This window comes from Dromiciops gliroides, chromosome 3 (genome assembly GCF_019393635.1).
Source record: "Dromiciops gliroides isolate mDroGli1 chromosome 3, mDroGli1.pri, whole genome shotgun sequence".
Lineage (NCBI taxonomy): Eukaryota > Metazoa > Chordata > Mammalia > Microbiotheria > Microbiotheriidae > Dromiciops > Dromiciops gliroides.
In genome coordinates this window covers 490797002-490819076 of record NC_057863.1, presented here as the reverse complement: position 1 = coordinate 490819076, position 22075 = coordinate 490797002, and the positions used below count along the sequence as shown (strand labels likewise).

The window sequence follows — 22075 nt, the reverse complement described above, 5'->3', positions numbered from 1 at the left end:
GCCACCTAGCTGCCCCAATATCCCTTCTCTTAAGACCAAATTGACGTTTTTCCAAAAGCTACCGTGGATGAGCCTTGTTATTGACGCTTCTCTTAATTCTGGGCTCTGGCAAATAACTTACGTTTATATAGCAAAATTTGGGAAGCACCTTATCTCATTTGAGCCTCAAGTACTCTATACAGTAATCATCATTTTGTGGATTAGGCTGACTAAATCAAATGACTTGCACCTAAGGGCTTGAAGAGGGATTTGAAACTTTAATAATGCAATGAGTGCAGAGGCCCTGTGCAGGCCCTCCACACCAAAACACAGTTGCAGTTGCGGGGGTGTGGAGGGAGGGGTCAATGCCCGTTGTTTTCATCTTTGCAGCCTGGTACTGCTCAAGGACAGAAGCAGGGCAAGTGAATTGAATAAAGAGAGATGCCTGTGGAACAACGCATAATTTCTCCTTCCGCCTCCAGTGATTGGCTGAACAGAGAACACCCGCCCTACCCCCTTACCTTGATTGGTCTGCTGACTAGGGAGACGCACGAAGTCTGCGAGGTTGCACGTGCTGCAGAGCTGCGTGGACGAGATGGCGGCCGCGATAGCACCGACTGGATCTTCCGCGGGTGCGATGGCTGGCGTGGGTTCCTCTACGGCTCGGCTTCCCGCGTCCTCCTCTTCCTCTTCACCTCCTCCTCCTCAGCGACTTCCCAGGCGGAAAAGCCGACTCTGGGGCCCCAGCGAGGTCCTGTGCAGCGGGTGTGGAAGGAGCTCCGTGGCCGCGGCGGGTAGGGAGTCCCTTGGCCCAGCTCCTGCCCACAGGCCCGTTTCGCCCTTGGAGATTCTGGTCGGGTGTGAGGTGGGGAGGAGGCGCCTGCGGCCTTGAGCCGAGGCCGTGCCCCCCCCACCCCCCCGCCTCAGTTCTTCTCCCCACTCGTCCCGCACAAGAGGCAGCCCCTCCCGGTGGAGAGGGAAGAGCAGAGGAGTTAGGGAGGGGTTGGAGGATTCCCCCCCTCCCCCCGCCCTTCTTGGCGACCATCCCCCCACCCCATTTTTTCTCTAGTGGATTTCGTTAGTGTCATTTTCTTTCCTCCTTCACCCTTTCATCCCCCCCCTCCCTTCTCCACCTCCTTCCCCCCTTCCTAGCCTTCTCCACCATCCTCTTCCGTCTCCTTTTTCTCTCTACTCTTGTCTCCTCCTCCCGCCCCCCCCCCGCCCCCTTCTCCCCTGGGTCTTAGTTCCTAGATTTAGAAGTGGAAGGAATGTCTGAAGTTTTCTAGACCAGCTACTTTGTGGTACAGATGGGGAAACAGGTCAAGAGAAGTGACCGAAACGTTCAGGGCATAAGTGTTGGACTTAGGATAAGAACCGAAGACCTCCAATCCAAAGACAAGGGTCTTTCTCCATCAAGGCCACCCTGTGTACATCCCCACCATGACAAAATGGTCCTGAGGTCATTTTTTTTCTTCTTTTTTGTGATCATCCAGTTCCTTTTCTTGAGATGGTTTCCAACAGGACACCAAGTTGTGAAAACTGTTGATTTTACTTAACATGAATAACATAGATGTGCCTTTAAAGGGTCATTAAGTGCATTCAGTGTAATAGTTTACAGAACATATCCCCCATTTTAAAAGACCATGCTCCCTTCCAACTGCCTGTGTGTAGTGTTAGAAAGAACTGGTTATTTTTTTTTTTTTGGATGAGGCTATTGGGGTTAAGTGACTTACCATGGGTCACACAACTAGTAAGTGTAAAGTGTCTGAGCCTGAATTTGAATTCATTTCCTCCTGAATCCAAGGCCGGTGCTCTATCCACTGTGCCACCTAGTTGCCTCAAGAACTGATTATCTTTGTGCCAGCTCCCACCCTCACTCTGATGATTCATGGGTTAAGTGCCTCAGGGTCTCCCTGCAAAATAAGAACAACTGTTAACAGCACTTTCCTCATAAGGTGGTTTTGAGGAGCAAATGAAATAATGAATTAAAGTGCTTTCCAAAATACTTTTGCTGGCTCAGGATAGCATTACATGTTCCCTTAGAAGCCACATATGTTATCCAGCATGCTACTCTTATGTAATGTTGAAATCAAGACATCATAATACCACAGCCACTGCTAATACTTAAGAGTATATCCTAATACCCATTTGATATGCTTTATCTTACACTGGCTTCAGTCAGTACAACCAAATTCTCCCACATGCTTTCTTTGACTTGCTCTTCCCTCATTTAGCCAAGAGCTTGCTAAACCTTCAACGTTATTTCATGGCCCATCTTATAACTCTTAAAACTTTAGGATTTCCTTTGTACTAGATAGCAACCAGTTGCTGGTATCCAGCTCTTGCTCAGTTTTGACTGGTGGTTTCTTATTTAATTACAAAGAGGTAGCCTTTCCTGTCATATGCTATATTTCCTGCCAGAATTTTAAAGTTCCTTAAAAGTTGGACCAATTGAGTATAATTCTGTTTGCCTGTGCAAAGGCTTGGTTGTATTATGAGTAGAATGTTGCTTTTGTGGGGCATGGATATTTTTTAGTTGCTTGCCTTTTTAAAAAAGATGTAGGATGGGAAGTAGAGAAATTTAAGTAAAATATGTAAATGACCTGGGGACTGCAAATACTTAATTTTGCCTCTTTCTTCATCAGTCAATAAATTATTTAGTATGGCACTTTAAGTAAATTAGAGTTATAAAGTGCCACAGAATTCCCTCCTCTTTGGTATTCGTGAAGAAATTAAGTAATAACCAGATGTTACTGCTTTGGTAGATTGGAAGATTTTAATTTATTAAGGTGGTTGTTTTTTTTTTCACTGGAACCTAAATAAGACTTTAAAAATAAATTTATGCAGTTAAAAAAACTTTGACTTAATTTTATTAGTTAAATCATGTAGCTACTGTATTTTTTTTTCTAATAGAATACCCATAACTTTCCAGGGCTACAAGTGAAAGGTAGCCATAATTTTTAGAAAGCTCCTGAGTTTTCTTTTCTCTGTGACCTACCTAAAACTTTACAAAGTTTACTTATATATTTTAGCTAATAATTTTAAATTCTAAAACTAAGACAATCATGCTGTTGCAACAGTTTCTAATTTTACTTCCAATATTTAAATTTTATGTTATGTTTCATATTGAGCTACGTTTATAACTACTTCTGCAAATACAAGATTTTATTAGGGTTAGAGTTATAGACTGAATTTGGGAATTCCCTCTATCACTGCAAGTCTGTAATTTAGGGTCTTCCTGTCTCTGGAGTGACTACTGTTCACTATACCATAGTGGTACCTTTTATTTTTTTAAAACTTAAGTTTATAAAAAAGGAAATTTATTCTCTTGTGAAATTTTTTACTTGATAACTTGTCCAGTGTATTACACAATAGGTGTACATTGAGTGTTTATTGAATTGATTTTTTTAATGTTAGAAGGAAAACAAAAATAATAAATTATACAAATATAGTTAACTTACAGTAAAAATTAATTTCATCAGCAGGTCACCATCATGAGCTTCAGTGTGGACATGCTTATTGTGAATTGTGCTTGTTGATAACTGAAGAATGTAGCACAGTTGTGTGCCCTGATTGTGAGGTAAGGTTTTTTTGTTGTTGTTGTTCTAGTCATCCTAAGTCTTTTACAATGAAGACATTAGTTTGTTGCATTTAAGTAAAAAGTAAAAGAAAGCAAAACAACATAACTGCTGTGGTTAGGATAGGGGATGAGAACTGGACATGATTTAGGATTGAGAATTTAGGATGAGAAAACTTTAACCAATTTGTGTCAGCTGCTTCAATGCAACTGATGTTTATACAACATTTGAGTTTTTATTTTTACATCATTTAATTTTATACCTTTCCCTCTCTGAGAGCCAACCCATCCTTGTAACGAAAGAATTTCTCCCCACCTACTATTTCCCTTTCACCCCCAGGGGGAAAATACAGAAGCCTCAACAAATACACTTGGTCAAGCAAAATAATTCCCCACATTGACCATGTCCAAAAATGTGAGTCTTGTTCTACATATTAGTCTATCACTTCTCTGCCATCAGGTAGGCAGCATTCTTCATCAGTCCTCTAAAATTATAATTGTTCACTGTGTGGATCAAAGTTCTTAAGTTTTTAAAATTGTTCATTTCACAATATTCTTGTATAAATTTGTTTTATGATGTGATCTTTTATATCTAAGTCATTGAAACGTATCTCGGTATATGGGATAAACCTAATTTCTGCCAGACTGCTTTCTAATTTTGAGTCCTTTCCCCAGTAACTGGGGTACCAAACACTAGACTAAGTACATTTGCTTCTGTATTTTCTGTATCTAATCTGTTCCAGTGATGACCTTCCTATTTTTTAACCAGTACTAAATTGTTTTGATGATTGATGCTCTATACTATAGTCCAAGGTCTGGTATTTGCTACCTTTCCCCCTTTTTCCATTATTTCCATTGAAATTTTTGACCTTTTATTTTCCCAAATGAATTTTGTTGTTATTTTTTCTCATTCTATAAATTAATCTTTTGGTAGTTTAGTATGGCACTGAATAAATTTATTTAGGTTGTATTGTAATTTTAATTTTTTTAGCTCAGCCTCCACTAATGAGCAATTAATATTTCTCCAGTTATTTAAGACTATATTTCTATAAATAGTCTTTAGTATTTGTATTCATATAGTTCTTGTTTGTATCTTGATAGGTAGATATCCAAGTATTTCCTACATTCTGGAGTCATTTTAAATGGAATTTCTCTGTCTCATCCTGCTGAGTTTTATTGATATCATACAGAAATGCTAATGATTTATGTGGGTGTTGGGTTTTTTTTTTCAAATTTGTGACTTTGCTGAAGTTAATCTCAATTAATTTTTAGTTGACTTATCTCTACAGTTCTCTGTTGTCTTTGCCTGTGCATAATCCCTTAATTTCTATTTCTCATGTTATTGCCAACAGTTTGCATTTCTAGTAATTTGTCAGAAGTAGTTACAGTGGACATCTTTGCTTTACTTTTGATCTTATTAGAAAGTACTTGAGTTTATCCCTGTTAAACATAATGCTGACTCTTGTTTTTAAATATATAAAATATAAAGAAATAGGAAAACTAGATCTATCATTTTACCATTTCTCCCAATCCAGGTTGGAAATCTCTAGAACTATTATTTCTAGAATGTTTGAATTTTAAAAGTTTTTAATCAATAGCTTTTGTTTTTCCATTACCAAATTGTATCCTTTACCATCTCAGAGAGCCATCCCATTTAACAAAGAATGTTTTTTAAAGAAGGAAAAAATCAGCAAAACGGATATATTTATATGTATATATGCAAATATATACATAGACATACACACACACACACACACACACACACACACATATAAATCTACCTGTGCAGAAGAGTGGGGGAGGTACCACAAAGTAGCTTTTCTTTGGGGCCAAGCTTTTTCTTTGTAATTTTGTAACGTTCATTTAAAATTTTTGTAGTAAAGAATATTTGAATTTTTAATAAATCCTGCGTCTTCACAGAAGTGGCCTATTTCTAAGATTTTCCCCACAAATTTCACAAGTTATTTGTAATTGTAGGTACAGAATACTGAAATGGTAATGGAAATGTGCAGTAGATACAGGGAATGTGCATCTTGGTCCAAAGATGGGTATAAGAAAAAGCATAAACATAAAGATCTGTGACCAGCCTATCTCCTTTTCCTGTCATCTATAAAGAATGAAATACTAGTTAAACTAGTATACAGAGATAATAAAAGAAGGTTTCTAATTCACTGAGTAGATCCTTTGTGAAAGACTTAAGATCAAAATGGATAAAGAATCATATCAAATGAAATCTAGAGGGATTTGCATCTGTGTCCGTGGAAAGAACACTATTATCAGTGAAATAACAACCAAAGTATCATTCACCTGTTATTCTGGATCAGAGCTTCTTAAACTTTTTCTACTCACAATCTCTTTGTGCTAGAGAAATTTTTACATGACCTTTGGTATACAGATATATAAAATAAGTATACATAACCTTTTACTGTTGCCAATTTTTTTTTTGCAACCCCCACATTCAGTTACATGATCCCATATGGAGTCACAACCCATAGTTTAAGAAGCTAGGCTCTAGATGAAGGCAGAAGGGTATGTGTCAAAAGCTCTAACTTTCTAAAATAATGCTTAGTATTGCACAACTTGTAGGTGTTGCTGCTTTCAACATCTTGTTGAGTTTTGAGCTGAATATCACATACCTCTCTTTGGTACCTTTTCTTTACTTATTTCTTTGTCTTCTTTTCCCCATTCTGATCTTCGTTTTCTCTGTTGTCTCCATTATCTTAGCCAAATGGTGCCATTCAAAGTTCTGTCCTCACAAACACTTTTACACGGAAGAATTTCTTTTTCTTCCCTTTCCAGTTCATGATGTGTTATGGAAAATGTAGGCATCTAGACACATCCAAGAATGAAAACAGGTAGTGATTGGAAGTAAAATGAAACAGAAAGAAACCAGGTAATCTACTAAGTCTAAACAAAGGAAATAATATGGAAATATATCAACCCATAAGCATGTACAACAAGTGAGCAAAGCAGTTGATAAAGTCTCATGTTCTTTAGGAAAATATGGAGAGAGCATATAGTATATTTATGTGATACTACAGTTAAAAGTTTTTTTTTTAATTAGTCCATTGTTGGACCCAAAGTACAGTTTTGTGGGTTTGGGTTTGGGTTTGGTTTTGGGTTTTTGGCAGGGCAATGAGGGTTAAGTGACTTGCCCAGGGTCACACAGCTAGTGTCAAGTGTCTGAGGTCAGATTTGAACTCAGGTCCTCCTGAATCTAGGGCTGGTGCTTTATCCACTGCATGACCTAGCTGCCCTCCCCCAAGTACAGTTATTAATAGTTTGCTATCAACTTGGAACAAGACAGAGTAGCCCCATATTTGGGCTTGACCCAGCCATTCAATGCTTTTATCAGTGGTTAGAAAAAAAGTACATATTCAGTTTTCAAATGACACAAAGCTGGGAGATATATAAGGCATGCCTTTCCAGGTTCTCTGAAAATAGCCTCTTTTATTTTTTATCATACAGTAATATTCTTCATTCATATACCCTAATTTGTTTAGCTGTTTACAAATTGATAGGTTCCCCCTTAGTTTCTAACTCCTTGTTTTAACAAAAAAAAAAAAGCTCATACAAGTATTTTTGTGCGTATGCGTATTTTTCCTCTTTGATCTCAGAGACGAATTTCAACTTGATGTAAGGAAAAAATTCCCCAAAATCAAAACTATCCTAAAGTGCAATGGTCTGCCTGTGGAAATTACAGATTTCCCTCTTTGTGTGAGGTTTTCAAGCAAAGGCTGAATGACCACTTTGATTTTTGTGGAAGGGATTCTTTTTTAGGTATGAGTTGGAATAGATGGTCTTTGAAGTCAACTCAAATTTGGTGAAATGTGGTTTTAATACTTTAAAATATTTCATCTGTTAAATTAGCTGATTGGACATGATTGAGTAAAGCAGGTAGGACAATGAAAAAACTATTATTCACATTCGTTCTATTATATAGTATTAGAAGTTCCAAGTTATATCAGTTATTTCAAGTTCAAACTTAAAATCTTTGTAGATTCACAGATGTTTACACTAGCCTGTATGTTATCTACCAGTTTAAGAATTTAATCACATCTCTTGCTTGTTCTGTTCTTATGTGAAAGCCTCTTGCTTCATTTTAATAATCAGTCTCTAGACTTTCCACCTTACTAATGTCCTTCTTGACTGATAAGATGTGGGTTTTCAGAATATATACTCAATTTAGAAAGTTAATTAGATGTATAAATCGAGTTGGTGGGCCTAGGATAAGTGAAGAAACCAGACACTAGAAATATGAACGTAGAAGCTGTTAACCAAAAGTCACAACTCCACAGGAAATGGGTAGCAACAATTTATTACAAAAGAAAGGCCCATACATGTAGACCTTTATATCAAGACTCTTTTTACTAAGGAGTCTTTCCTACAGACATTGCTTATAATATTTATAGGTTACCACAGAAAGGGAGATCACGTGGCAAGAGTGAAGGGCAGTCCCTTCCCAAGTGGGAGTGGCCTGGGAGGAGGAAAGGTGCAGGACTTGCGAATGTCAGACCAGGGAGAAAGATGTTCTGCTTATCTGAAGGGGTCCTAGCTGCACAAAGTTCTTCAGTCTGGGTTAGGCTGTCAGGAGCCAAGATTGTAGCTGATTTGACTTCAAGGGCATTGAGAGTTTAATAGAGTTCAGTTGCAAAAGATACCTGTTACGTTAGTTCAGAGGAACTTCATATCTAGAAAACAGGCTACTTGAGAAAACAAGGTCAGGGGGGCCCTTCACAAGGCTATCTCAGATTATCTTTGTAAAGCATAACCAAAAGGAAGAAAATGTGTGGCTCCTTAAGAAACAATCTCCTTGATGTTTGTAGGAAAATTATAAAGATGCTACAGACTTATGGAATGGAAGATAAAAGAACTAGATATTCAGGATATCAAGACAGTATGAATTCTATAGATTCTGTGGTATAATACTTCAGAAATACTCTTTCTTTTCCTAAGATCTAAAAATTTCCATATTCTGGATTATATGACCCATATTTAATGGGACTTTTTGTTTCCAGTAGTAGTCCTAGTATTCTCTTGACCTTTTAACCTGTCATAGCAATTCAACAAATATATGTTGGAGATAGTGCTGCAGTGATAGGAGGCAGCCTGATATTAGGAAGTTTTGAGTTCATATCCATTCATGGACACTTACGAACTGCGTGACCCTGGGCAAATCACTTAACATCTGTTTGCCTGAGTTTTCTCAACTGTAAAATAGGGATAACAGCATCTACCCTGCAGTATTGTGAGGATCAAATGAAATGATATTTGTAAAAACACTTAGCTTGGTGTCTGGTATAGATGAGGCATTGGATGAATGCTTATCCCCTTTCCTTCCTCCCACTAAGTGCCACATATTGAGTATAAAAACAGAACTGGCTTTCTAGGAACTTAGTTTGTTAGAGGGGAGTGACATTGATTGAGTTTCTTTTCTTTTTTGTGGGACAATGAGGGTTTAGTGACTTACCCAGGGTCACACAGCTAGTGAATGTCAAATGTCTGAAGCTGGATTTGAACTCAGGTCTTCCTGAATCCAGGGCTGGTGATTTATCCAATTTGCCACCTAACTGCCCCCAAGAGGGGAATAACATTAACATAGATAAGAAATACCTACAAAGTATTTTCCAGGGAGAAGAGCAGTAGCAAGTGATGAGATCCAGATAGGTCTTATTTAGTTAGTAGCTGAACCTTGAAGGTAGCTTTTACAACACTAAAAGGAGGTAGTGCGTTCCTGGCTTGGAGAAGAGCCTGTGCAAAGGCACAGAAATGGAAAACATCATGGACAGGGAACAACAAATAGGTCAGTTTGAGTGGAATATAAAGAAGTTGATTAGAGTCATATAGAAGCCTGGAAAGATAGGCCAAATCTAGCTTGTCTACAGCTTTAAATGCTAAAGAGAAGTTTATATTTGATGCTAGAGACAATAAAAAGATGCTGGAATTTATTAATGAATATGATGATATAGATCTTAGAATATAGTTATTTTTGTTTATTACTTTTTTTTCCTATTTTCTCGGAATTGTTCTTTAAGTAGTTGAAATGTTCTATAAAACATTTAATCCATATGGTCACTTGTAAAGGAAATTTACAATTACTCTGAAAATTAATATAGTAAATTGTTGCTCTAGAAACATGGCAACTTTTTGTATTAATATCTGAATATGTCACATTTAGCTTTGCAAAATATTACAGCTTCTGTCTCCTTTGAGCCTCACAGTCTTGTAGGACATGTAGTTGAGGTATTTTCCAGGAGTTTGGTGGGTTTTTTTTAAATAAATAATTGAAATTGTAGCTCAGGAAGATTTGTCCAAGGTCACACACTTAGTAAGCATTGTAGACAGGAAGGACTTGGGTTCAAATCCCTTTACTAAGTCTATCACTAAATGTTTCTATTATACTAGCTATTTTGACTCGATTTCTTTGATTTCAATTTTTCTTAAGTTATATATCCTCCTGATCAGGATTTGTGGGTTCAGTCTGTGTTTAAATGATGGAGGAGCACTGTTTTGTACAAATTCACTATGTTCTAATTCCTTGAAAATTGTAGACATGTATTATATATTCTGTGCAGTTTTAATCTTGGATTTGGCATTGCAAGTTATGTCTACTTTTTGATTTGTATTGTAGAATTTTACTAAGGAATGAAAATTTACTGTGTGATTATGCTGCTACTACATTTTTTTTCTTTTTAAAAGGCACTTACAACTATAAATAGAAGACAAGGATACTACCCTTTACATGGATATGTTGAAGAAGATGCTTATGAAGAAAAATTTCAGCCTAAAAAGTATGTTTTGAATGTGTTTAAAATTCTGAAATGGGCCATTTGAGCACTTAATTTAGAAAGTTAAAATTCCTTTCAAAAATATTATGCCAGCAAAATATTATCCGTGTACTTAACATTCTTTAGTGTTCTAAGTCGTTGTTTGTAGACTTGTTTATAGAATGTTCTTGCTTAGGCTGGCTTTCAGCTGTTGATTGATGTCATTGGTGAGAAGGGGAGCAGAGCTGGCTCTTTATATCCAGGGAGTAACATAGTACCAAGGGGAAAGCTGAGAGAATTAAACAGAAAAAAATGAGGGAAAAAGTAGAACTTTGTTCTTGGTAAAAACAAGATCATCTGGTTATTTTTTCCTTTCTGGCTCTAGAGAGTTTAGCATATTAGGGGAATTAGGAACAAAACAAAACAAAAAAACCATGGGGATGGGAGAAGAGTAAGAAAGACTGGGAAGTGACTTGACCGTGTTATTATAAGCGTTATATATGTATGAGATGAAGAAAAGTGACCTAGAACACAACTGTGTTAGAACCCAACTAGATGCATACTATGTTTGCTACTTTATTGATTATCATAGTTATTTATGCCTGTTTTTTGATCCTTTTCTAATTTACCATAGATATCTATGGTGGTAGAGAGTTGTAATTTAGTTTTCAATTTTTCCATTTTAAGTACCCCCTCCCAAAAAAGAAAAAACAACCTGCAAAATTTTTACACTATTTCTCACTTTCAAGCCTACTGTAATACCTTAGACTTGTATAAAATTTTTAACTTTACTTTTCTTTTTTAAATTCTTATTAAATCTTTTAAAAGTTACAGAAATGGGAAATGTGAGGAGGAGGAATCCACAATGAGTCTGGAAGGATAGATCAGAATTGGACTGGCAGAGTTGGGGAAAAGGGGATTTCAGGAGGAGGGAACATTATGACAACCCCCAGCAGGAAATGAGTACACATTTTAAAACTACATTTGGCATGGTTTGCAGATTCTGCTTATTTTTGAGGGAATAGGACTGAGACAGCTGGCTTTGGCATGTCAGAGGTAAATTGTACTAATGGAGCTCTTTGGAGGTGCCTTTGTAGCCTCCCAGTGATGGTTTTCCAAAGGCTGGTATAGACATGTGAGGGAAGCCTCACTGTCTTCTCATACATGAAAAGCACAAACCATGAAACCCTAGAAGGGGTTTCTTAAAACTGAACATTTTGAACCTATGGAAAATATGACCCCAGCAAACATTTGCTAAGTGTCTGCAAATCCATACTCAAAAGGGAGGGAGAGAATTCATATTATTTTGTAGCAGCTTCAGCTACTAATTACAGGAGCCCTGAACTTTAAACTTTTTAAAGCTATACTGTATGTGTGTGCTATAGTAAAGGAACACTTAGAAGGAACTTGCCTCCCTGATAAAACACAATGACATAAAATAAGGAGTAATATAAGACCATATAATAATAATAATAACAGTCCATATTTATATGGCTCCTTAAGGTTTATAAAGCATTTTATATTTTTAGTTTCATTTGATCTGTATAATAACCCTGGAGGTAGCTATTGTATCCATTTAACAGATCAACAACCTAGGGCTCTGATGACCCACAGCCAATAGAACTAGTTTGTGTCTAAGATGTAATTTGGGGGTCAGCTAGGTAGCACACTGGATAAAGCACCAGCCCTAGATTCAGGAGGACCTGAGTTCAAATTCGGCCTCAGACGCTAGAAATTTACTAGCTGTGTGTCCCTGGGCAAGTCACTTAATCCCCATGGCCCCACCCCCCAAAACTGATGTAATTAAAACCTAGGTCTTACTGACTCCAAATCTAGCATTCTAGCCTCAGTGCCATACTGTTGCTCAAGTACATACCTGAATAAATGGTATGGAGAATGTGCTGAACAGATCAGAATAGAGATGAATGTAAGTTAGCATAGTCATGAAGGAAATGTGACTTTAACATGGGTATAATTTTGATAGGCAGAGGTAGTGAAGAGCCAGAGAAAATAGCTCTTAAGGAAGTAATGACCATAGGTGCCTTGAATGAAGTTAGTCTAGTTGACATTAGATGATCATTGGAATTTTTGACCATAATGATCTAGGCATGCGGTGTTGGCTTGGATCTTGGTGGTAGTAATGGGGATCAATGCAACAAGTGTATATAGACAGAAGTATATTAGCAGGATTTGGTAACTAACCAGAATGGAAAAAGAAGGAAGGAGAAAGGAGTCAAAAGATGTCTCAGGTTTTAAGTATGGGTAACTGGGAGATTTATGGTGTCAGTCCTAAATGGTGTTTTCTCATGTCAGAAATAGGGATTGGACAAGGAAATAATAGGTACCCTCAGTTAGAGGTATCCAGCAGACTGTTAGAAATTTGGATCTGGAACTTATCAAAAAAGCCAGGGAATCTTTAGATTTAGGGATCGTTCCCATAGCATTGATATTTGAAGCCATGGAAGCCATTTGGCCTCTTCACTTTAAGCCAGCAGAGTGGTATTGTCTGCATATCTGACATTGTTGATATTTCTCCTGACTGCCTTAATTTCAGTTTTTGAATCCAGCTTGGCATTTTGCTTGATGTACTCTGCATATGTTACATAAGTAAAGTGACAATATACAGCCTTGTATTCCTTTTCCAGGCTTTCACCAATCAGTTCTTCCATTTTCAGTTTGAACTGTTGCTTCTTGGCCTTTATATAGGTTCCTCAGGAGACAAGTAAAAGGATCTGGTACTCCCATCTCTTTGAGAACTTGCCACATTTTGTTGTCATCCACACAGTCAAAGGCTTCAGTGTGACCAGTGAAGCAGTAGATGTTTTTTCTGGAATTCTTTTGCTATATCCATAATCCAGCGAATGTCAGCAATTTGGTCTGTAGTTTGGTTTGAGAGCTAGCCTACTATTCTGGCAATTCTTGGTTTATATATTGCTGAAGCCTAGCTTGCAGAATTTTAATTTTTTTCTCGGGGCAGTGGGGGTTAAGTGACTTGCCCAGGGTCACACAGCTAGTAAGTTGTCGAGTGTCTGAGGCTAGATTTGAACTCAGGTCCTCCTTAATCCAGGGCTGGTGCCTTATCCACTGCGCCACTTAGCTGCCTGTGCTTGCTGAATTTTAAGCATAGTCTTGCTGGCATGTGAAATGAGTGTAGTTGTTTAGTAGTTTTAACATTCTTTGGTGTTACTCTTCTTTAGAATTGAGATGTAAAATGATCTTTTCCAATACAGTGTCCACTGTTGTGGTTTTCCAAATTTGCTGGCATTTTGACTGCAGTACTTTAACAGCATCACCTTTTAGGGTTTTAAACAGTTCAGTTGGAATTCCATCATTCCTACTACCTGATTGTTAGCAATGCTTCCTGAGACCCACTCGACTTCATTCTCCTGGAAGTCTGACTCTAGATCAATAACCACACCATCCTGGTTATTGGTGATGTTCAGTTCTTTTTTATATAGTTCATTTGTGTATTCTTGCCTCCTCTTCTTAATCTCTTCTGCTTCTATTAAATCCCTACCATTTTTATCTTTGATCATGCCCATTTTTTCATTTCCGTTGATATCTCTAACTTTCTTGAGGAGATCTGTCTTTCCCATTCTTTTGTTCTTTGCTGTTCCTTTGCTTTGCTCATTTAAGAAAACTTTATCTCTCCTGGCTTTTCTCTGGAATTCTGCATTCAGTTATTCTTTACCTTTTGCTTTCTGTCTTTCCTCAGCTATTTGCAGAGCTTCATCAGATAGCTGTTTTGCTTTGTTGCTCTTTTTCTTTGGAAAGTTTTTGTTGCTTCTTCCTTTACAGTATTGTACTCGGTCCATAGTTCTTTAGGCACTCTATCTCCCATCTCTCATTCCTTAAGTTTATTCATTACCTATACTTCATATTCATAAGGGATGTTATTTAGGATATACCTCTATGGTCTAATGGCTTTCCCTACTTAAAATTAAATCTGAATTTTGCAACAAAAAGCTCATGATCTGAGCTAAAGTCAGCTTCAGTTCTTGTTTTAACTATGTAGAGCTTCTCCACCTTTTGCTGTAAAGTATATAATCAATCTGATTTCTATATTGACCATCTGGTGATGTCCCTCTGTAGAGTCACCTTTTGGGTTGAAAGAACATTTGCTACGACCAGTGAGTTATCTTGATACTGTTCCATTAATCTCTGCCCTGCTTGCATTTTGTACTCTAAGGCCAAACTTGTCTGAGGCGGATTTGAACTCAGGTCCTACTGAATCCAGGGCTGGTGCTTTATCCACTGCGCCACTTAGCTGCCCCTGGAGCATAGACTTATATTACTCTGGTATTAAATGATTTGCCTTGAATTGAAATAGATATCATTCAATCATTTTTTAGCTTATACCTAAGTACTCCTTTTCTTATCTTTTTTATTAACGTTGAGGGCTACTCCATTTCTCCTTTTTTAATAAATAAAAGTATTTTATTCTTTTCCAGTTACATATAAGGATCATTTTCAACATTTGTTTTCACAGGATTTTTAGTTCCAAATTTTTCTCCCACCCTCTCTTCCCTCCCTCCTCCCCAAGACAGAAAGCAGTCTGATATAGATTATATATGTACAATCTCATTAGACATATTTCTGCATTAGTCATCTTGTGAAAAAAGAATCAGAGCTCAAGGGAAGAAACCTCAGAAAAGAAGGGGGAAAAACAGCCCCAAAGTAGAAACAGTAAGGTTCAATCTGCATTAATAATCTAAAGTTCTTTTTTCTGGATGTTGAGAACATTTTCTAACATGAGTTCTTTGAAACTGTTATGGATCATTGCACTGCTGAAAAGAGCCAAGTCTATGATTATTGTTCATCATACAATGTTCCTGTTACTGTGTATATATACTCCATTTCTTCTAAAGGGATTCTTGCTCACAGTAGTGTATGTAGTAATCATATTAATTAAGCTCACCCATTCCCATCCATTTAAGTTCATTGACAACTAATATATCAATGTTTAATCTTTCTGTCTTGTTTGACCCTGTCCAGCTTACCTTGATTCATAGATCTTACATTCCAGCTTCTTATGCAGTACTGATCTTTATAGCATCAGACTTTCTTTTCATCCAAAGAATTGGCACAGCCACTTCGCTAGTACTGTTAGATGGTACAGTAAATAGAGTGCTGTGCCTTGAATCAGGAAGACCTGAGTTAAAAATCTAGCCTCAGATACTTAACATCTCTGTGACCCTAGGAAAGTAATTTTAACCTCTCTTTGCCTCAGTTGCTTCATCTGTAAAAATGAGATTAAAAACAGCATTTTCCTCCCAGGGTCATGAGGATCAATTGAAATAATATTTGTAAAACGCATTTAGCTCAGTGTCTATAACACATGCTTATTCCCTTTCTCTTCCTTTCCCATATCTTGTGCATGGTAGATGATGTTTTTTGAGTTAAATAGTTCCCATTTTTTATTTTTCTGGTTCTAATAAAGATCGACTTAACTAATAAAATGAAATCCTTACGTGGAAAGATTTAGTTTAATCCCATGTTCTTGTATCAGTTGTACATGTCCTTACAAGCTACACTAAGGATTACTTAAAATGAAAAATGTAGAAATCAGTGAATAATATTAGAATGTAGAAGTAGTTGTTGTGGTTGTTTTGAAGGAATACTGGTTTATATATGTATGGTGGTTTTTTTCAATCTTAATAGTATTTTATTTTTCCAGTTACATGTAAAGGTAGTTTTCAGCATTTGTTTTTATAAGATTTGGAGTTCCAAATTTTTCTCCCTCCCTCCTTTCCTTCCTCCCCCCCCCAAGACAGCAAGCAATCTGATATAGGTTATATATGTACAATCACATTAAGCATATTTTCACATTAATCATGTTGTGAAAGAAGAATCAGAACAAAAGGGAAAAACCTCAAAAAAAAAAAGTAAAAATAGTATGGTTTAATCTGCATTTAGATTCCACCATTCTCTTTCGGAATGTGGAGAGAATTTTCCATCAAGAGTCCTTTGGAATTGTCTTAGATCATTATTGCTGAGAAGAGCTAAGTCTGTCACAACTGATTATCACACAGTGTTGCTATTACTATGTACAATGTTTTCCTGGTTCTGCTCACTTCACTTGGCATTAGTCCACTTAAGTCTTTGAAGGTTTTTCTGAAGTCAGCCTGCTCATCATTCCTTACCACACAGTAGTATTCCATTGCATTCATATACCACAACTTGTTCAGCCATTCCCCATTTGATGGCCATCCCCTCAATTTCCAGTTCTTTGCCACCACAAAAAGAGCAGCTATAAATATTTTTGTGTATGTGGGTCTTTTTCCTTTTTTATGATCTCTTTGGGATACAGACCTAGTAGTGGTATTGCTATATCAAAGGGTATGCACAGTTTTATATCCCTTTGGGCATAGTTCCAAATTACTCTCCAGAATGGTTGGATCAGTTCACAGTTCCACCAACAATGTATTTGTGTTCCCATTTTCCCACATCTTCTCCATTTATTATTTTCCCTTTTTTGCTATATTAGCCAATCTGATAGGTATAAGGTGGTATCTCAGATGTTTTAATTTGCATTTCATGCATTTAATATGCATTTTAATTTGCATAGTCAATAGTGATTTAGAACATTTTTTCATGTGGCAATAGATAGCTTTGGTTTCTTCAACTGAAAACTGCCTGTTCATATCCTTTGACCATTTCTCAATTGGGGAATGACTTGTATTCTTATGAATTTGATTCAGTTCTCTATATATTTTAGAAATGAGACCTTTATCAGAAACACTAGCTGTGAAAATTGTTTCCCTGCTTTCCTTCTAATCTTGGCTGCATTGCTTCTGTTTGTACAAAAATTTTTTTAATTTAATGTAATCAAAATGATCCATTTTGCATCTCATAATATTCTCTATCTCTTGTCTGGTCATAATATATACATATGTTAATAAATGTATTTCTATACACTTTTCCAGGTTAAGGAATTGTTCTCAGGATTTCAAGAAGACAGCTGGTCAGCAGATTGTTGGTTTAGAAAATTCATCTACTCTACACAGGCCTATTGTAAACCCATCAGCAGTTGTAACAGTATGAAAATGTCATTTTCTTAGAGTGGATACAAGCAAACGTTTTCACTCTGACCCTTTTGGCATATTTCATCTCTTGATTTTAGCTGGTCTAGTACCTTAGTGGTTTTCATTTTTTAAAAATGTCTAATATTCTGTTTCCTTAACTATGTTTCTCTCCATTCAGTGTTTCTTCCCCCTCTCATTCCCACTCCTCCTTATGGTTCTTTTCCCTACCTCTAACCTACCTTATTCTCACTTTAGCAATTGTTTAAGGATTTTTAAAACTTAAAAAAAAAAAAACCTTTTTTCTTCATTTCTCTTTCATTGTTTTAGCCTACATCTGCCTACAGAGACCATGTTCTCTGGAGTAAAGATGTTCAAGTATACATTTTTAAAGCCCTAAGTAGATTCTTTTTATTCTTTATTTTTTAAATCTCTACCTGTATGTCATATAAAGTAGGTTTTTTGTTTTTAAGAAAACTTTTCTGGGCCTCAGTTTCCTATGAGGGGTTTGGTATAGATGGTCCTCAAAGCTTTTTCCAACCCTAATCCTGTAATGCTATAAAGCCTGTTTTAGTTTAGTGTCACCAGTAACCAACCCCCAAAATCCTATTGAGTGGTGTTACTATATGTTACTGCAGGGCAAACTTAGTTTCTCGATTTCCATCCTTTGTTATCATGTTTTGATATCTGAAATTACTGATTTCAGCTAGTAATTACTGATTAAAAGCTAGTAAGTGTTAAGTGTCTGAGACTGGATTTGAACTCGGGTACTCCTGACTCCAGGGCCGGTGCTCTATCCACTGTGCCACCTAGCTGCCCCTTTTTTTACCTTCTTAAAGCAGTAGTTCATAGTTGAATAGGATGTAATATAATTTTAATTGTGCTGCTTTTTACTATTAGGAGGTTATTTTTCCCCCTTAGGAAACTAAAACGACACAAGAAATTGATGAAGCTTTGAAAATAGCTGGTTATAATTTTGAACAATTAAGTGGCGCAGAAAAGGTAAGCTAAACGGATACTAGTTATTGTCCCTGCCATATAAGGTGTCATTTTTTATGGATTAAAGAAAGGCATATACATTCCTCTCATGTTTCCATTTGATGTGGCAGTAACCAGATTAGAGTTTATGCATTTTCACATTGTTGAACTTCACCTTAGCCATTATTAGGTCTTAGCTGAGAATTCTCTTAAGTCAATAGTAACTCTGTGTGCATGCAAATACTTTACAGGATATAATCCCCCAATAACCTGCCAGGCTGATTAGTAGAATATTACTGATACCCAGCAATAAATGAACATACATTTTAAGGCTTCTACTTATGGACTTTATAATAATAATTTAATATTTCATAAAAATGTTCCTAATTTTGTATGAGTTTGGAACATTGCATACATCATTGCATAGAAGGAACAAATGCTGTCGATGGTAATACCTGTAACAAAATCCATCCTCTTCCTGTGAATGTTAGGTAGAAGAAACAAGAGGCAATAGAAAAAAAGAAATGGAAGGAATAAATAAAAGTTGACTGTAATGGCAGTCAGAAGTGCTTATAAGGACAATGAATAGCTAAGAAGAGAGCCAATAACTAATGAAAAAAAAGAGAAAGATTCTTCGCCCTCAGGGACAGGAAGCCCTTTGACTTCTAACATAGCATCTTCTAAACTAATTTGGACGTAGAAAATTTTTTGGCTTGAAATTTGCTAACAGTGCCCATGAATAAAGAACATTTTGGTGCAAAATAGACAATTTATCAAAAATTGTTCTCTTTATAGTTATTTTTGTACACAATTTCATATTTTATTTTGTTTTTGCTTTTTTGTGGGGCAATGAGGATTAAGTGACTTGCTCATGGTCACACAGCTAGTGTGAAGTATCTGAGGCCGGATTTGAACTCGGGTCCTCCTGAATCTAGGGCTGGTGCTTTATCCACTGTGCCACCTAGCTGCCCCTGCACAATTTCATATTTTAAAGGAAAAAATACCACAAAAGTCCTTTTCACAATATGTAGTAGCTTACCATTACTTGACAGCATTACAGCTATACTGGAAGAACATTAAAGAGCAGTACTTTGATATTATAGATAAACAGACAGAGATTTGGGTTTAGTAGAGATGAAATCCAGCCTCAGATACTATGTTACCTTAAGCAAGTCACTTAACCTCCATTTACCTCAGTTTACTTATCTGTAAAGTGGGGAGAATAGCACCTACCTCACAGCATTGTTGTGAAGATAAAAAAAAGATAATAAAGTGCTTAGCACAATGCCTAGCCTATAATAGTTGCTATATAAATCTTAGCTTTTTAAAAATTATTATCTTTAGCCACTAAGAATCAGTGCTTCAAGTTAAAAGTACATATCCAGGAGAATATAGTAAACTAAATCTAAGCAGATTTAATGTCTAACTTTTTATTATTTACCTGCCTATTGATATCTACCTAGTATCTGTGGGCCAGGGTGTTGAGGATATGAATTATTACAAATTAGATTTTTATAGAAAGTATATAGGTATGAGACAGGGTTTGCTTGGACAAATTTATTATTCTAAAGCTTATAATTTTTAATATTTATCTATGAACTTCCACTAAAAGTTAAGTAATAGAGATCTTAAAGAAAACTATCTTGGTGTTATGTGTGTTGGAGTGTTATCTAAAGGTAATGCTTTGGAGTCAGTCTTTATGAAAATACTCTTAACATGTTTTTTAAATGGCAAAGGATATTTCTTGACACTCCATGTACAAATAGTACAAGTGAGAAAGAATGGACATAAGCTAAATAGGAGATTCCCCTGTTAATCCATGAGTTGTGTTAGTGGAAATAGTAATTGTAGGCAATGTTTTCAGTAGTGCAGACAAGTGCTATCAGTAGTGAAAATGTTGGGATTGTTTTTCCTCCAGAGGCCAAGAAAACCACTTGGAAAAAAGGATATTTTAAGTGTTTTTAAGTCTTTAGTTTTACAGAATTTCATAGTTGGAAGAAATCTCAAAAGTCTTCTGGTCAAACCCAAATAGTAATCCCTTCCTCAACATCCTTCCTGACATGTCAACATTTGAAGATCTCCAGCAATAAAAATCTCACTACCTCCCAGGGTCCTCATGTCACTTTTTGACAGCTCTCAGTGTTAGAAAGTTTTTTCTCATATGGAGATGAAATCTGACTCACTGTAAGTTGAACCTGTTCTTCCTTGGATCAAGCAAAACAAGTCTGATTCCTCTTTTTGATGACAGCCCTTCAGATAACTGTCTCTCACATGTACATCTTCTTTTATTCAGGCTAAACATCCTTAATTGTTTGAATGGGTCTTTGGATGATTAACTGTTCCTTTTACAATTCTGTTCTTCCACCTCTGGATATGGCTTCAAGTAATAAATATCCTTCCTTAAATTTCTTTTCCTAGAACCAAACATGTTACTCTCTATTGTTTGATCAGGTCAAAATGCCACGGAATTTGTTAATACAGCCTTTGTTCTGATAATTCTACTTTATCGATTGGATTGCATTAACTTTTTTTGATTGTCACATGACATCGACTTGCTATCCTCAAAATTCTCAATCTTTTCCACACCAATTATGGCCTTACCATGCCTCCTTTATCTTGTGGTAGTGTGATTATAGTGGAAAGCATACTAGATTTGGAACCCCAGGATGTGGGTTCAAATCTTGCCTCACTACCTGCATAACATTAGGCAAGTCATATAACCTTTCTGAGACTCAGTCTCCCTATGTGTAAAGTGAGGAATTGAACTAGATAGTCTCTAAGATTCCTTTAAGCTCTAAACCTGTGATCTTGTATATGGTTGTTTTTTTTAACTCAAATATAGAACTTTTCATCTATTATTAAGTTTTATCTTATTTCATTGACCCATTTCTCTAGCCAAGATCTTTTTAGATAATGATTCTGTTTAGTATTTTACTTATCTCTTCTAGCTTCATGTTAGAGCCATTTTGTACCACCTACAAAGTGTCATATTTGAAGCCACTTATATTTGGCAAATTATAAAATAAAAAAAGAGGTTGATTGGGGGGGGGTGTTTTGTTTTTCTTGTGTTTTTTTTCCCCCCAAGAAAGTCTCAGGACAACTACAAAGGTCAGTACCTAATTAGTCCTATATCCCAGACCATCAAAATCTACAACATATGTATTGATGTTTACATAATAGCAATGCTAAATGGTAGGGTTGGTTAGGGGATTTTTGTTTGGTTTTTAAGTTTAATTTATGCCAATATACTATATTAAGGAAAGTAAACACAAGTGTTAGAGAGATTTCCATTTTTTAAAGTTTATACAATTCCTGAACCTAAAGGATTCCCATAGTGATCTGGGGGGAAAATTTGCTATCCAGAACAATCATTCCTTGAGGTGTTCCCACTAGGAATGGTTTACTATTGGGGCAGCTAGGGGGCACAGTGGATAAAGCACCAGCCCTGGATTCAAGAGAATCTGAATTCAAATCCAGCCTCAAACACTTGACACTTACTAGCTGTGTGACCCTGGGAAAGTCACTTAACCCTCGTTGCCCTGCCCCCCCCAAAAAAAAGAATGAATGGTTTACTATGCTCTTAAACAAAAGATAGAAAATCACAGGGGACACCATGATAGGTCAATCCCAAATTTTGATTGGTCTCCTTTACCAAATTTATTAGTATATATTGTCACGTATTCGAGTTACCAATCTAGAAAATTAGCATCAGATTTGAAAAATAAACAGATACTTTTCTAAAGTACTTGAAT

General features: G+C 36.5%; 1 protein-coding gene across 1 annotated transcript in view; it reads left to right on the top strand.

Annotated features, from left to right (window-relative positions):
- Positions 1-585: 585 nt before the first annotated feature.
- The window catches only part of RNF17 (ring finger protein 17), a 123875-nt gene continuing 102385 nt past the window's right edge, over positions 586-22075 (top strand). The window contains 5 exon segments of the mRNA XM_043996376.1: positions 586-773; positions 3465-3559; positions 10256-10347; positions 17250-17361; positions 18267-18347. Coding sequence (XP_043852311.1) covers positions 617-773; positions 3465-3559; positions 10256-10347; positions 17250-17361; positions 18267-18347 — 537 coding nt within the window. The 5' untranslated portion in view covers positions 586-616.